Source organism: Dreissena polymorpha, chromosome 5 (assembly GCF_020536995.1).
Source record: "Dreissena polymorpha isolate Duluth1 chromosome 5, UMN_Dpol_1.0, whole genome shotgun sequence".
NCBI classification, from domain to species: Eukaryota; Metazoa; Mollusca; class Bivalvia; order Myida; family Dreissenidae; genus Dreissena; species Dreissena polymorpha.
The window spans coordinates 12,602,396-12,620,097 of NC_068359.1; the positions used below are offsets into that span (position 1 = coordinate 12,602,396).

The 17,702-nt window shown below is 38.5% G+C and overlaps 1 protein-coding gene across 5 annotated transcripts in view; it reads left to right on the forward strand.

Moving 5' to 3' along the window:
- LOC127881870 (E3 ubiquitin-protein ligase MIB2-like) overlaps nucleotides 1–17,702 on the forward strand; it is a 32,542-nt gene that overhangs the window by 5,828 nt on the left and 9,012 nt on the right. For all 5 annotated transcript variants that reach the window (XM_052430041.1, XM_052430044.1, XM_052430040.1 and 2 more), the window contains exons 4-15: nucleotides 699–870; nucleotides 1,995–2,101; nucleotides 2,939–3,133; nucleotides 3,635–3,975; nucleotides 4,685–4,789; nucleotides 5,960–6,064; nucleotides 7,082–7,226; nucleotides 8,562–8,680; nucleotides 10,564–10,718; nucleotides 11,256–11,412; nucleotides 12,260–12,414; nucleotides 14,979–15,108. In XM_052430041.1, coding sequence (XP_052286001.1) covers nucleotides 699–870; nucleotides 1,995–2,101; nucleotides 2,939–3,133; nucleotides 3,635–3,975; nucleotides 4,685–4,789; nucleotides 5,960–6,064; nucleotides 7,082–7,226; nucleotides 8,562–8,680; nucleotides 10,564–10,718; nucleotides 11,256–11,412; nucleotides 12,260–12,414; nucleotides 14,979–15,108 — 1,886 coding nt within the window. The remainder of the gene's footprint in view (nucleotides 1–698; nucleotides 871–1,994; nucleotides 2,102–2,938; nucleotides 3,134–3,634; nucleotides 3,976–4,684; nucleotides 4,790–5,959; nucleotides 6,065–7,081; nucleotides 7,227–8,561; nucleotides 8,681–10,563; nucleotides 10,719–11,255; nucleotides 11,413–12,259; nucleotides 12,415–14,978; nucleotides 15,109–17,702) is intronic.

The window sequence follows — 17,702 nt, forward strand, 5'->3', positions numbered from 1 at the left end:
TAAATCTGTCTATTTCTTGGTATTTTTGCTGTATATAGTGTTTCTATAAAAACTAAGTTTAAAATATGACTTAAATGATACTATTTTGAATTTTATGACACTTTGTTTTTAACCGACCCAATTTTTACTTGGCTGAAATCACTTACATTTCATGGCGATCTTCCATAGATAAAAATTTGTAAAAAATAAATGTCTGTAAAAGAATACTTTTTTCATCTTGTTTAAACTTTAAACACCTTTACAGCATCTGTACACACCAAATGCATGCCAATATTTGGAAATTTGAATGAATTATGGAACTTTTATATACCCCAGGGGTGAAAATAAACTGGACAAAAGCCGAGCGTGGGGGTGGTTTTGAAAAAATCGGTATATTTTTTAAAAAAGCATGGAAAGCCTACCTACAAATTTGCATGTAGTTCAGTGAAATGATGCTGATTAAGAAAATAATTAATTAGATTATATTTGGATATGTGCCCATTAGAGGTGCGCTACCTTAACACTGTAAAATGTTTTTTTCTTGTGCGTCGAAAAACTTCACCAAAATATAAAAGCTAGCGATATATTGACCACAAAGGCAAAAGTCTGCATCCCGGAGCTGTAAAAGTTGTGCGACTGGTGCATATGATACAACTGTATTTTCATATAGAACGTTGTAACTGGTCTTTCTACCTTTACTCTGTCATTTGTTGCTTTAGGAGTGAAGCACGACCGGACGTGCAGTGGCTGCGGCGTTAACGGGATATTCGGCATGCTGTGGGTGTGCCGGAAGTCTCCGGAGGTAGCGCTGTGCACCGACTGCTACACCAGAGACAAGCACGACACCAAGCTTGACTTCATACGCTATGACACGCCGGACTATGACAAAGGGTAAAAACATGTTTTTCGGCTAAGTGCCTGTATGTGTATTTCGAGGTTAATAAGGTCTTTCCGCGCCTAGGCTGCATTATGTGTGGACCCGGAGTGTGTCCCAGCTCGCCTACGTCATTCACTTACTAGACTCACGAAGGAGGGGACTGACTTTCAATTATAACTACAATTACGGTTAACAGCTATTTAGTTGTAACTGAACAATTGTAAATTGTGAAATGGTCTTGAGTTGGAAGTGGGGGTCCCCAAAAGAAAACCTCACCTGTCCGGTATGGTGATCACTTAACAAACTCAGATGCTTCCGGGAACGGGGGTTGAACCCGGGTCGTCAAGGTGAGAAGCATGTGTACCAACCACTGCGCTAAACGGACAGCCGCATTTCGGCTTGACATTTTTAGTAACAGGTAACGCGCATGATCGGAGACTTGCACAATTGCCAGGCTAAACATCATCTGACGTAAACAAAAACATCCAGGATTAATCCAGGATTAAAACTCAATTCACAATAAAACAAATGGATCGTTTTAGATTGTTACTCTCGTATGTTATTTTATTTGCGCACGTCTGAACTGCTCTCTTCGTATAATCTGAGTCTGAATTACATCATAACCAAATCATATTTCGCTTTTGTTGGATCGTGACAGGGGGTTTTTGTTTCTGATTCCCCTCAGCGGATCTCGGTCCGTCAGATAGCTGTTCAAATATATTCAGACTGTTTTCAGACAAATTATTAGTGGCCATCTCGCTGGAAGCTTTTGAACATAATTATTCAATGTATTATCTTGGCAAACAGCAAGACCCAGATGAGATGCAGCATGATGCGGCATCTCATCAGGGTCTGCGCTGTTTGCTTAAAGAAATTTCTGTAAGAAATATTCTAAATATAGAAATAAATGTAATAAACATCCCTAATTTTGGAAATAAATTGATCCAATTTAGAAGGATGGGAGAGTCCACTAGGCATAAATAGGTTAAATATTCTAACAAGAAGGCTAATTAATGCATGTCCTAAACGCTCAAAGCCTCTGAACATAGTACATATACCATATTTATGAAATATTTCAAATAAACAAAAAAAGAATGATGTATACGTCTCTTTAAATTCCCGGCCATTCATTTCATAGCCAAACGGTCCCAAAGAGAGAGATCAGCAAGCGTCTGAAGGCGATGGGAGTATTCGAGACCGCGCAGGTTCAACGCGGGCCCGACTGGCGGTGGCTGGACCAAGACGGTACCTCACTGACATTCGCTTACATATTTGACTGGTTCCGGGCATGTCTCATATCAAATCAATGCTTCCATTTCAAACTATATGATGATATTTGATTCAAATTCAATGTCACTTAGTCGGTTTTTTAGCACCGCTTTGAATATTTAATTGACTTGTTAATAACTTTTAATTTACAAGTACATTTAACTCTTGATTTGTTTGTGTTTCTCTAGCGAACATCGTTTACAAAAGAAACATGTCACGTTCTGTACATGTAATACGATTATATTCAATTATGATTCAAATTCTTTATAACAGCTATTTGATACGCAATACATGAACGATTAAATGCTTAAATGTGATTATCTATCATGGCGGGATTATACATTTGCTCTCAAGTTCTGCGTATTCTACATGAGTAAAAACCAATTTATTTTCGCTCGATTGCATCGAATTCCGGAGGCTCATTAAAACGCTCTCGAGTCCGTTTTTGGGGTAGAACCAGTACATGGTGTCATGGGGGTTTAAAGATCGTTCTCACAGTGGAGATCGAACCCGTGACCTTCCGGTCGCTAGATGGACTACATAATCACTAAGCCAAGGCGACTTTATTATTAATTAACTCTTTCAGTGCTGGAACCGAATTTTGAAAGCCTTTGCAAACAGTTAAGATCCAGATGAGACGCCACAGAACGTGGCGTCTCATCAGGATCCTAACTGTTTGCTATTCTGATAGTATTCTTTGAAAAAAAAATCGAAGAAAATGCTAAGTTTAGAAATTCTGCAGACGACATTTTAGCAGACAACAAATTTCCCAGCATGCAAATGGTTAACACCATACACCACCATTCTCCACAGGCGGCGAGGGCAAGCCCGGTCAGGTGATCGCGATCGTCAACTTCAGTCCGGACACGGACCGTGACGCCGCGGAGGTCACATGGTCTAACGGCTACACCAACGTGTATCGCCTTGGATACGACGGTCGCCAGGACGTAGTTGCGGTGAAGGCAGCGTCCGGTGGATACTATTACAAGGATCACATTCCCGTTCTTAGTAAGGCTGTACACATTTCACGTATGATATCCCATGATTTTTCGAAAACTTTTCACCAAGCCTGGATAACAACAATAAAAGTGTCGTTAAAAATATATATAAATATACATGTATATAGATGCACATAAAAATTGAATGGAACGTTTACTTGCAAAACGGTTTTAAAATCGTCATCAGATTGTGAACCTTTTCAACAATAAATTGTATTTGACTTTGTCTGTGCTTTTTGTTAATAGGATATTTGTTTGTCTCAAACATGATATATATTTATATATATATAGGTGTACTTCAAACTCGTATGTCTGTATTATAAAATCTTTCCAGTGAAGATAATATCACATTCGAAAAGTCTGATCAAAGGTCTATATAGGTTTCGTGCTCACATTTTGTGATATTAATAGTTTTACCCTCATTGTATTGAACTAGTAATACGACTTCCCTCTGATGTCCTTCTGAACGCTCCACACACCTTTCTGCATCTCGTAATCTTTTGTTCTCCAGAAATGGATCAAGCCAGCCAACCGAAGAAAGCCAGCAGTGAACCACATCCAGCTGCAGTAGCCCCCGTAGCCCCTGTCCCCCGCTCACAGGAGCCGGAACCCACTCTTCTAGGAGCCACCGGGTATACACCACCATCGTCATCAAAGGGGTCTACCGGTGGGTACCAGCCTAAGACGCCGACATCCCAGCCAAAGACGTCGACTTCCGCTGAAAACGCAATGACTGCTCCGTCGCCGTCTGCGAGATTCAACGTCGGAGAGAAAGTAAAGATAACCATGGATCTTGACCTGTTGAAGGAAATCGAGACCGGAAAGGGGGCTTGGAACCCGCGAATGGCGGAGGTAGGAGGTCACCGTGACCCGATTTAATCGGGTATATTTTGAGCCGCACTCTGGGAAAATGGGGCTTAATGCATGTGTGTAAAGTATCGTCCCGGTTGAGTCTGTGCAGTCTTCACGGGCTAATCAAGGACGACCCTTTCTGATTTAAGAGATTTTTTTTGTTTAAAGGAAGTCTCTTTCAAAAGAAAAAAGAACAGTCTGGACAGAAAGGTATCGCCCATGAATAGAATTTGCGGACTGCACAGGCTAATCTGGGACAACACTGAATTTGCATTCATAAAACCCCATCTTCCAAAAGCGAGGATCATTTTGGGCAAATGTCTAATTTTAAGGAATGTATGAGCCCTGCAGGAGATATTTCACTCATATTTTTTTGTTTACCAGCCATCTTTCTCGCAGCTGCCTTAGCGATGGTTGAGTGCCCTGCTTGAGTTGCAGCTGGTAACAGCCCGCTATTATGTGGGCTGTCCGACAAGCGAAGTGGTTGGAACACTTGCCTCTACATTCGCAAATCCATGTTCAATTTTCGCATCAACAAGGCAGTGAAAAAATTCAATGTACCATTTAGTACCATGCATTGATATCTTACTTTATAAGTCCTTGTTGTGTATTTGAATATTGGAATCAAGCCCTGTTGCCCCATCTAGATTGAGGAATAGTATTATGTGCACCCGATGACATGACGTAACATGAGCGACATACCTTGTAGTGTATTGGTCGGACAGGATCGGTCATCTTGGTGCGTAACTCCGACGTCACGGTGGATTTTGACATGGCGGGAAAATGGGCCTTCGATGAGTCCGTTTTTACAAAGGTAACATTTGCAAAGTTCTCGCGCAGTCCTATAACTGGCGTACTAATGATATGATATTGACGATCATCATTGTATCAGAGAAAATTAACGATAAAACTTGAGAGTTTGATAGAAAAGAACATTAATGTTAAAGTAATTTCATGTGATATATTCATGACCGTAAACATGCTTTCGCGTCAACCTTTTTGTCAAAACACTGTGTCTCAGAAATTTGCCGATGAACTTTGTTATATTATTCCAGCCATTTGCTGCAAACTGTAAACTGTGGCACGTGGTCAGTCATTTGTCATGTGACGTAATATCGAGGCACACTTATGCTAGTTACTACACACCAAGCACTTTAAAACCCAGGCTCCTCTCTGGTATTGTACCGTACCCCATAAGCCATCTTATTACCCTTATATAGGCTATGGTAAATGACGATGCAATCGCGAAAAAAAAATTAAATCCATTAAATCCATCAAATTCACAATAAGAAACTACGATAAACACCGGTGGTTACAAATAGTTGGGGCCATTTTATAATTTGGTCTACCTTTATCTTTGTCTACCAATCCAGAAAATGAAGAACCACTGAAATAAAAAAAACGAGCGTCGATATAAATATCCAGTATTTGGGAGTCTTGGGGCAAATATAGAATAAGTCTACCTATGTCTTAGTCTTTCAAAGGAGCTTAAGGAAGTACATCAGGTCCGAAACCGAGGAATCCAAACAGTTAGGTCTAATGGAGACTTTGATCTAGCTTGTCATTTGCCTGGCAAGGGGGATAATAGCAGAAGCACTTGCATCCGCACCGAGGGGTCCGAATAGTTGATGTCAATTTAGAAATTTGATCTAGTAAGAAATGTCTTTAACCCATTTATGCCTAGCGTCCAGAAAAAAGGCATTGGCAAACAGCGTAGACCCAGTTGAGACGCCGCATGATGCGGCGTCTCATCTGGGTCTGCTCTGTTTGCTTTAATGTATTTCTGTAAGAAATATTCTAAATATAGAAATACATAAACTAGACATTCCTAATTTTGGAAATAAATTGATACAATTTAGAAGGATGGGAAAGTCTTCTAGGCATAAAATGGGTTAATTAAATTTAACTTTCAAAGGGGCTACAAATACGTCAAAATACCTATCTAAGTGGTGGAGGTTTATTGGATGTGTTTGTGTCCTTGCAGGTCCACACGTTCACTGCAGGAGAGAAGGCGAGGGTCACCAACAACCTGCAGAACCTCAAGATGTTGCAGAACGAGAGCTGTGGCTGGAACGAAATGATGGAGAAGGTAGAATATGACACCGCACAATTAAGCCATAAATGTTTTATTTTATATCAATTAAAGGGAGAGCTAAGCTGTTTCATGCCCTCAAATTATTTTTTATTAATGGGACGTGTTGACAGTTTGGTGTTGTAAATATCGTTAATGGGGCATCTTCACAGTTCACTTAACAACTATACAACTGTATAATTATATTGTACATCGGACATAATTTCTGAGTATAAAGTAATGCACAGGGATTTTTTCCTTGTTAATATAATACCCGTAAAAGGCACTTTCCCAATCAAGGGGAAAAACACAAAATTCTCAATTGCCGACCAAAACATTCATAGAACGAAGGATAATGGAATCAATTTCGTTCTAAAAGCACAATACCTGCAAATGACAATAAATGCGCATTGAAACTGAACATTTCAACAAAAAGGCTTGTAAAAGAATATTAAGGTGGGTTTGTGTAAATAAGTAACAATCGATCAAAAAGACCCATCATTTCCAATCTGGAGATTTCACGACGCGAATTTTCCCAATATCAGAGGTTTTAGCGTTTTTTTCCCAATTGGTGATGTTAATACGGTACCCAATTTTTTTTAATAAAAACAAAACGCTGTTATGTGTGTTCCTACAGTTAGTAGGGCAAGTGGGTACGGTAGAGGAACATAATATATCAGTGATAAGTATTGCGAGTGTTTTCTCAGGTCGGTGGTTGGGCAGGTGGGTACGGTGGGGGAACATAATGTGTTAGTACTAAGTATTGCGTGTCTTCCTCTAGCTGGTTGGGCAGGTGGGTACGGTTGAGGAATATCCAGCTGGTTGGCCAGGTGGGTACGGTGGAGGAATATAATGTCTTAGTATTAAGTGTTGCGTGTGTTCCTGGAGGTGGTGGGACAGGAGGGTACGGTAGAGGAATATAATGTCTTAGTATTAAGTGTTAAATATTGCGTGTGTTTCCCCAGGTGGTGGGGAAGGTGGGTACGGTGGAAGAACCTAATGTATTTTTACTAAGTAGTGTGTGTGTTCCTCCAGGTGGTAGGGCAGGTGGGTACGGTTGAGGAGGTAGACGAGGACGGTGACGTCGTGGTGGCCTTTGACGGCGACAACACCTGGACTCTCAACCCAGAGGCGCTCACCCCATGTAGTGACATCGACTCCGAGACATCTCTCAAACAAGGTTTCCTATTTAGTCCTTAGAATGCTAATAATTACCCATACGCATTTTTGTGAGCCGATAAGCCATACAGGTTCCCAGGTGATTGCCTTATTTGGCGTTGTGGCTTCAGTAATTTTTATTTACGCATTATCCGGATATATTTAACCCTTAAAGAGACAATGACGTCGTTATGCCGATCAAAGAAGTGTATATTTAATTTGAAATAATTTCAATCGCAGATATACTCGAGAAATCTTCTTCTCTTTTATGTTTACATGCAAAGTAAGTAGTGTGTGTATTAATACTTTGTTATTTTTGTGTTTTATTCACCCCTTCAATGAAAACGGCATATATCAGTCGCTCTGTTCGTCTGTACATCTTTATGGGTATATGGATGTCCATGTGAACATTCTGATATCGCCCATAGCTATGCCATATATTGATGGATTTTACAACAACTAGGCACAAATCTAAAAACAATCTAAGACGACGCGTCGCATGTAACATCCGTCTCCAAACCTCATAGGTCAAGGTGACACTTACAGGTCATAGGTCAAACTTGGTCATCAAGTTGCTTGGGAACGTTTTCTCAACCATAAGTTTGTGATATATTGATGTTTTTCAAATTAACTTGGCACAATTGTAAACCATGTCCGATGACGTGTACTAGTGACATGTGCAGGTCAAATTTTGCTCCAAAGCACTTACTCGGACAGTAACATTGCCATTCATTGTGCAATTTTAACCCATTTATGCCTAGCGTATAGAAAAAAAAGGCCTTGGCAAACAGCGTAGACCCAGATGAGACGCCACATGATGCGGCGTCTCGTCTGGGGCTGCGCTGTTTGCTAAAAGGAATTTCTGTAAGAAATATTCTAAATATAGACATAAATATACTAGACATCCCTAATTTTGGAAATTTATTGATCCAATTTAGAAGGATGGGAGAGTCCACTCAGCATAAATGGGTTGAAATAAATTGCAATGAATGATCACCATGAGAAGGTGGGGTGTCGCGTTTTTCCTCTGCCCACACCCTCCCCCCACCACAAAGGTTAATGTCATAGTTAAGTGTCAAAAGTCAAATTTGGTCTCGAAACAACTTGTTTTTTTTTTACAATAGTGGAGAAACGTGGCAAGTTAGCAATTAAGTATTCCTATTGTGTCCGTCTTGAGCCCCGAAAGGTAGTGGGATTGATCCTTACTAGTTTGTTTTTTCTCAAGATCTATTCAAATACATCCAGTACTGGGTCGTCCAGGGAAACGAACTCGAGTGTTCGCTATAAGCACAATTTATTCAACGCAATAAGGCATAAATTATAGTTTTAAACTAACTAAATCGCCTTTGTTTCTCAGAAACAGGTGGCGACATGAGTGACTTACCGGAAGACCAGAAGATGGTGGTGCTGATGAACAGTATTGCCGCCGGGGACACCGAGACCGTCAACTCTCTGATCACAAAAAACCCACACTACGTACGTTACCTTCAACTATATTGTAAATTACTTAACGCACGGTTTGATAGCTAGTATAAATGAAAGTTTTTTGTTTTCCAACTGACAAAAATATTTGTATAAATGAGTAGCGTTCTGAGAAAACTGGTCATAATGCATGTGCGTAAAGTGTCGTCCTAGATGAGCCTGTGCAGTCCCCACAGATTAATCTGGGACGACACTTTTCGCTTTTATGACATTTTTCATTTAAATAAATTAAATTTCATTTAAATATCTCTTCTTAGCAAAAATCAAATTTAGGCGGAAAGTGTTGTCCCTGATTAGCCTGTGCAGACTGTACAGGCTAATCTGGGACGACACTTTACGCACATGCGTGTCAATTACAATGTATATGCCCACCTTTGCTCAAATAGAAATGGGCGGTGCTCTGTGCAAATGGGATCTAGTGCATGTGCGTAGTGTCGTCCATATTAGCATGTGCAGTCCGCACAGGCTAATAAGGAACGACACTTTCAGCTTATGGTATTTTTCGTTTACAGAAAGTCACTTCATAGGAAAAATCCAGTTTAGGCGGAAAGTGTCGTCCCTGATTAGCCTGTGCGGACTAAAGCTTAAAAGAAAATGTGCGTCAAATGCGTTCATGTTGGACATATATATTTTCTTGAATTCGTCAAGAAATGTTACTGTACATACAAGTGCATTGTGGGGGCCTTAACCAAAGATGTGCACATGGTTTTGTTAAACTGCACAAGATTGGTGCCATGGCTAAATTACGTCATTCATTTTTTTCTCTTCACAGGATTAACATCTTTGTTTCTCCGCTCATGATGTACATCATTCTTTTCTCTGCACCTGATTTACATCTTTGTTTCTCTGCACATGATTTACATCTTTGTTTCTCTGCACATGATTTACATCATTCTTTTCTCTGCACCTGATTTACATCTTTGTTTCTCTGCACATGATTTACATCTTTGTTTCTCTGCACATGATTTACATCTTTGTTTCTCTGCACATGATTTACATCTTTGTTTCTCTGCACATGATTTACATCTTTGTTTCTGCACATGATTTACATCTTTCTTTCTCTTTACATGATTTACGTCTTTGTTTCTCTGCACCTGATTTACTTCTTTGTTTCCCTGCACCTGATTTACTTCTTTGTTTCTCTTTACATGATTTACGTCTTTGTTTCTCTGCTCATGATTTATATCATTCATTCTTTTCTCTGCGTATGATTTACATCTTTGTTTCTCTGCACATGATTTACATCTATGTTAATCTGCACATGATTTACATCATTCTATATTTTTCTTCACGTGATTTACATATTTGTTTCTCTGCACCTGATTTACATCTTTGTTAATCTGCACATGATTTGCATCTTTGTTAATCTGCACATGGTTTACATCTTCGTTTCTCTGCACCTGATTTACATCTTTGTTTCCCTGCACCTGATTAACATATTTGTTAATCTGCACATGACTTACATCTTTGCTTCTCTACACACGATTTATATCTTTGTTTCCCTGCACCTGATTTACATATTTGTTTCTCTGCACATGATTTACATCTTTTTTTTCTTTGCACATGATTTACATCTTTGTTTCGCTGCACATGATTTACATCTTTGTAAATCTGCCCACTATTTACATCATTCTATATTGTTCTGCACCTGATTTACATCTTTGTCTCACTGCACGTGATTTACATGTTTGTTAATCTGCATCTGATTTACATCTTTGTCCATCTGCACATGATTTACATCTTTGATTCTCTACACATGATTTATATCTTTGTTTGCCTGCACATGATTCACACCATTCTTCATTTGTCTGCAAATAATTAACATCATTCACCATTTCTATGCACAATATTTACAACATTCTCTCTTCTCCGCACAGATATTGATGGAGGTGAAAGGTCAGTTCCCGATCTCGGTCGCCAGCGCACATGGCCACATCGACGTGATCAGGAGCCTATTCACGATGGGCAAGGACTCGCTGATAGAGTTCGAGGATGCAGAGAAGATGACCCCGCTGCTTCACGCGATCAAAGGGTAACATTGCTTTATCACTCTGTTGTTTGGTTATCGTAGAGGTCTGTACACAAGCTCCTTACCTGAGTAATCAGGTTCAATTCAAAGTACATACATGTTACTTTTAAATAACATGCCAAGCACTAAAAAATCTCAATATCCCTGCTGCCCATGAAATTGTTAGTTTCACTGTAAAGTCTTGAGACTGTATTTGAATATGTGTTATCCAACTGATCCTATGGAAATAATATTAATCAGGTAAACATAATTATATGTGTTCCTTGGGTAATTTAAGCAATTTTTATTTGAATTTTGTGCAAAGCTTTGAAGATTATTTTTTATATTACACCATTTTTAGGGCAAACATTTGATTGGTCCCGAAAAAGGTCATCTGAACATGACCTCTAACACCCAAACGATTCTTAAGTAGCGTCAGACTGGGGTTGGTTTTAATGAGAGTGTATGATACCGTGAAAGGTATACTAGTATACAAAAAGGCGATTTAAAAAGAGTACACAAATACTGTTTTAGATGTGTATATACCCCACCCAATTTCAGCAATAAAGTGGATGCTGTGAAGTTCTTGGTAGCAGAGGGTGCTAATAAGTCCGCGCGTAACTTGAACAACCAGAGCGGCATCCATCTTGCAATAACGACTCAGAACAAGCTGTTGTTGACCACCCTGATAGGGCTCGGGTTTGACATCAACTTAAAGGTATATGCTTGACAGTTATTTTGATTGCTCTCTAGATCAACCTTGATCGTTAATAAAATTCCTTTTCATCGTTCAAACGCTCTTATTTGTCAGAACACATTTATGAATACGGTCTATTTAATGCAAACTACAAAATCGTGATTCGGCTCTGTGGTACGGTTATTCGTGAGACACGACTCTTAGTTGATAACCAAAGAAGTTACTTACCATGATCGTAGTGTAAAAATAAGTCAACTAGACATGGTGATCAAAAACAGCTGCATTAGATAGATAGTAAGAAGTTAAAATACTAATAATGCTTGATAGGTCATTGTCGGCTCGGGTACTACTAAAATGTATCCTGAGGACTCTTAAGTATACTTAAATGTACCCCGGGAATGGAGAATATACTGAAACGTACCCGGAAATTCTATAGCTAAATTGGTGGTTGTCTGCTTTTTTAAAATTAATTATGTTCATATTTATGTCAATATTCTGTAAAATGACCTCTATATTATCGAAACACCGACTCAAAAAGCATGTAGAGGCAGGTTTTGTTAAAAGAGTTTTTTTTCGCATTCCGTAGCGCGTTGACGACATCGAATTTTGGGCGGGAATAAAATCGGGTACAGTCTAAATTGGTGGGTACGTGTAAGTATATTTTCCGTACACGGGGTACATTTAAGAATACTTTAGAGTACTCGGGGTACATTTAAGTAGTACCCGAGTCGACAATGACCAACCAAGCACTAATAAAACTGTTTAACCTTCAGTTAATCGTTGTTGGCTACTACTACTATGCGGTGTTCAGCATAAAACATAACATGTATATATAGGATAACGGAACACGTTAGTTTATGAATTTCAGGACATGCTAGGGCAGACTCCTTTGTTCGACGCCATATTGAATGGTACAGCAGAAGTTCTGACCGAATTATTAAAGCAGTCTCATCTGAACGTGGACGTTGTCGACAACCTCAGTTTTACGCCTTTCTTGACGGCATGCAAAGTGGGAAATCTACCGTATGTGTATACGTTTTGTATCAATATATTTATCACTTGTTTCATTCGTTTTCCGTGTGGAAATAGGGGCAACCTTTACGGTGAATGACTAGATTGATCTCAAGGTTTTCCTCTGTTCGTCTCATCCTGTCTGTCCAAACGTACACAAAAGTGGATCGTGTAATGCATGCCTCATAATAACTTAAGGTACTACAATCAAGCATTGTACTTTCAATAAAAGTAGGGATGTCAAACCTAAGCAAATCCGTAACCGGTTAACCTCTATCGATATTCGAGAGGTTAACCGGTTAATCGACTGTCTTTTGACCACATAAAAAAAAACATTTAAAAAAACGCATACGTTTACAAAGACCTATACAATATGTATTTTATAGGTCTTTGACGTTTATAAACAATTACATGTATATGCAAATATACTCTGTCTTGTTGATTGTCTTGCAACCTAATTACTTGTGCGTTGTGAGAAAACCAGGCATGTTCGTACAGTGTCGTCCAAGATTAGCCTGTGCGGTCCGTAAAGGCTTATCAGGGACGAAATTTCAACACACACTGGATTTTCGTTAAGCAGATACTTTTCTTTGATTTTCGTTTATAAATTGTGTCTTTGTTTTTAAACCGGAGATCTGTAGCACCGATGTTCAAATCTAGCTAGTAAAGGCTTTTAATGACACACTTCTAATAATGTGAACATCTTTGAACACGCCCCTTTTTAAATTACACAATATTATGATATTCATCACACATGTATGATGCAATTGTGGTTATAATAATACTGAAATGCATTGACATGCCACTGACGCTAGTACTGCTGCTGATGTTGGTACTGCTGATAACCATGACAATGCTGAAATTGATGATCATAAGGAAAAGGAAAAGGAGAACTATCACGATGATATATAAATGCAACTTATATTTATTTTTAATACTTGACTTTCGAAAATGCGATAACACGAAAGTGCAGTGCTATACTCGAGTACACAAAAATACTGAGTATTATTTGATTCGCGTCATGCGAAAATGGGTCTTATTCGACATATGTAGCTCCAGACCAATTAACGCATTCGTTTGGTCTTGCCAGGTGCTACACTGAATGCCAATGAGACCACGAAACCGTGCGTGACTGCGCATGCTGCTCTGGAACAACGCTGGCCGTATATGGCTTAGGGCCCATTTTCATATGACGCCGTTCAATTAGGATTGTTAGGGTCACGATTACTTTTGAATGCACGTAATGCCTTACATGAAAAGAGAATGAGTCACGTTTTGACAAGTCACATAAAATATACGCATTATTCATTATAAATTCACTGGCCCGAACATTTTAGTTTTCCCAACAGGGTTTCTTGTTTTCGAAACGCGTAAACATTCTTAAAAGCGTGGTATTTAAAATTCAGCGTTAGTCCGTTTGCTAATGGCATACTACATGAAACGTGTTTTTGATCAAGGAATATTACATAAAGCGTGTTTTACGTCAAAAAAATAATAAATGAAGCGTGTTTATCTTAATGGGGATCATATTTGATGCTTGTTAGAAAAAAACTTTCTTTTATTACTTTCGCTCTCTCAAAATCTTTGTTGATGTAAATAATAAATGAAGCGTTTTTACTAATTGCTCGTGTGTCTGCTCATTAATACGCTGCACCTCGATGGTTTACAACTCTAATCGATTTTGATCCACTGGGTGGCATCACGGGTGGTAATTGCCGATAATTTGCGATCAGATAAGCGGATTAGCCAATACAGTGAAATGAAGCAAAACAAAACTAACGATTTGAGAATGTATTGCGTTCAACAACAAAAATGCGTTTTCTGAAAGAGTAACCGAATATTAATTTTGTAATCGGTTAACCTCCTTAAGAAACGGATAACCGATTAACCGATTAACCGTTGCCATCCCTAAATTATAAAAGTAATTGAATAACCCTACATAGTGGACATCACTCAAACATTAAACACCAGAATGTTGAGCTTTATCAAGTTTCTTGTTAATCAGCGTAGGTGGAAGAGTGCAATATACAGACGATGGTGGGCTCTTTGGGCAATCCCCGGGTCTTCGAGCATGATTTGTGAAGCAGATGTACTTCATTACTTTTCGGTTTACTTTTATGAAAGACTAGTAACGTGTTGGAATAACGGCAGGGTGAGTGCCAAACCTCTATGAACATGCATCTTTCTGAAAGCTCACGAAACATAACACCTCGTATACACTGTTTTGTATGAAAGGCTAGTCAGTATATATAAGCTATGGTGTGGCGGAGCAAAACTTCTCAGATATGCGTTAACGCATCTGACGTATGGGTCGCATCTGTCCAACTATGTTGAATTGAGAGTTCGAAACTCAGCCCGGCCATATAACTTGTGTCATACAAATGTCGGGGTCGGTCATAAAATTACGTTAACGTTGACCCCTTCCTCTTGTTAAAGGCAGATACTTAAATAAGTGTATGTTAGCCAAACGCTTTGATCAGCCAAACTTGCTCAGAAAAAAGTTACAAAGCCGAAAGACTGCAAAAACTGCAAATGTATATCAAACAAAACATCATACATTGTCAATGTGTTTCCAGTGCGATGCGCTCCATTTTGGACCGGAAGCGAGAATCGCTTCAGCAGACGCATCCGGACGGCGGCTATTCGGCGCTGCATTTCGCCGCTATGGGTGGGCACATGGAGGCAGCTCGACTTCTCGTGGAGGAGGTATTGTGAACGTCATAACGCTGCGAGTTACCGTTAACCCATTTATGCCTAGTGTAGCATGAACCAACAAGGGGGGCAACTCGTAATGCCACAAATTGGCAGTGAACAAAAAGTGGTACTTTATAATCTCGCTTAACATGGGTCTAAATTACGTTTAAAAGCTTTTTTCGGCGTAAGCTGTATTAAGCCAGCTTTTCACCTTAGCCTGACCTTTGTTAGCGTCCAATAGAATTCAAATAAAACTTCCCGCGGCCAAGTACAGATGAATACACTTCATTGACTGCATTGGCTGATTTAAGAATACGACCAGAACATTGGAAACATGTCCGCGTCTTTGTTACACTGTTTTACTGCGTGTTCAGCATGAAACAATTTTATATCTAATGAAAAGGCTTAATAGATAGAACAGTTTTACACTCAATCTCGACATCAATACAGTTTGTGCGTCCACCTTTTATTTTCAGAAGATTTTCAGCGCGAGAACGTTTGCACTTAAAGGCTATGTTTTCATATTTAGTACTAACTTCCATATTCCTGTCAACATGTTAACATGTTAAAGTATAGAGAGCAGTGGAAGCGAAGACTCACTTTAATGCATTGCATTTCAACTCGCGAGGTATATCGGGTCAATTTGCGGCCACTGTGAGTGAATGTCAGAGTTTACGTACAGGTCATCGCTGCGTCTCTACCCTATGTGCTGATCGGAGTTCGCGGCCAGGAAAATAATCGTTACATAATAAAGACGCTATAGCGTGAACTAGGTGAACTGGAATTTTCTTTAGACCAGACAGATGTTAAATGAAGATATCCAGCGATATCATATGGTATGTCAATAATAGATTCTTAATGTGTTTTACAACAATACCATGATAAATTAATTAATTTAACAAGAATTATGCCATCATATTGACTAATGCATTAAGCCTGAGCGCAATGATTCTCGATACTGTTGATAATCGAATCAAATAGCAACGCCAGACAAACCACTAAAACAGGGTTTGTTCGAAGAACGCGCGTATAAATATTTAAAATATGTACGGATACTTCGCGTGTGGCCGGTTGACTCATATGTTTTAATTTCACTTCCATTCTTCTTTTGGTTTTCTGTTTTGTATCTATGCGTTTATGACCAGCAATATGTAATAATGTAAAATAAGCCGCGAAAACTCCGCGTATCATCCCGTACTGCGTTTGCTGCAGCTAAGAACTGCACAGAAAAAGACATTCGCTATCTTTGATCTCATTCATTGAAGTCTTTACCTTTCATTAACTGCAACCACAATCAACGCCGTATATCTTTTTTAAGATATTTCTTGTTTCTGATTGGATGAAACAGTCCGAAATCATCCAATAAATAAAGTTGACATATTTATCTTGCGGAGCAATCCATGCCATGCCGCATACAAGCTATTTAGAAATCAAAAAGTGTGCAGTATTAATTTTAAATCATTCATGTATTAGTATTTAGCAAGAAAGTGGTAGAATATTTGTGTAAAACATAAGAATTTTTATTTAAACTTGTGTCTGCTACTATTTAACGAGTGGTTACGGAAATTACCGATTGTACAGATATATCGACAGACATATGCAACACGACAGAATAACTTGCATATTTCAAGTTTATCAGCCTTGAAATCACCAATTTATCAAATGAGAATAAAATAATTAATTTATAAACCAGTAATGATCAGTCACACAAAAATCTTTGGGCACAACCATCGTATTTTGCGGAAACCGCCAATAGTAACACTTCGTTCATCTCCGGATTCTCCGTAAAGAGTAGCTACCTTATGCAATAAATAGCCGGTTGGGTCCAGAGTGGGAAACTGCGACATATTGTTTTTCGGAAACCGACGATCGGTTATTTCCGTAACCATAAAATTATGGAAAATGTCAGCATTGACAAGTTTTCGTTTCTTATGTTTTTCTCAAATATTCTACCACAAAATTAGTGTATACCATTACACAAATGAATAACAATTAATAATTCCTAGATTTTAGTGAGGGACACTGTCTATAAATGCTTATAAATACGCATTAAGGCTCAATTTAAGTTCATAAAATATTGAAAAATAAATAACTCAAGTTTTCGTTCCATCCGACAGTTTCATCAATTCCCATAGCTCAGTAACTCAATTATATTGGAAATTATTACCAATATCTGATAAAACCTGCATTATTTTTATCTTGAAACTTCTATTACATAAATGTTTTTGTAATAAAAGTCGTCAATTGTATATAGATTTCTCTATAGTTTGAAAAACATTTAGGTTAATATTACGCATGTAAGATAAAAAGCAAATAATTAATAAATTAATTAATAATTAATAATAAATTATTCCCTTTTAATCAGTATGTTGGTTTATCAGTCAATAACAATATCACTTCATTGAATTATTAAAAAAGTTTTAACAATGTTTTCCGATCAAATGATTCATGACACATATATAACATATTTATTGGAAGATATGAACAAATCAAGGTTGCTAGGTTGCCAATCTAGAATGGTCATGATAGTATGGCAGTACTTGATATCTAAATTTATTAGCCTTTGGGTGTTGGAAAGACATGAAATATATAATGAAATTTCTCAA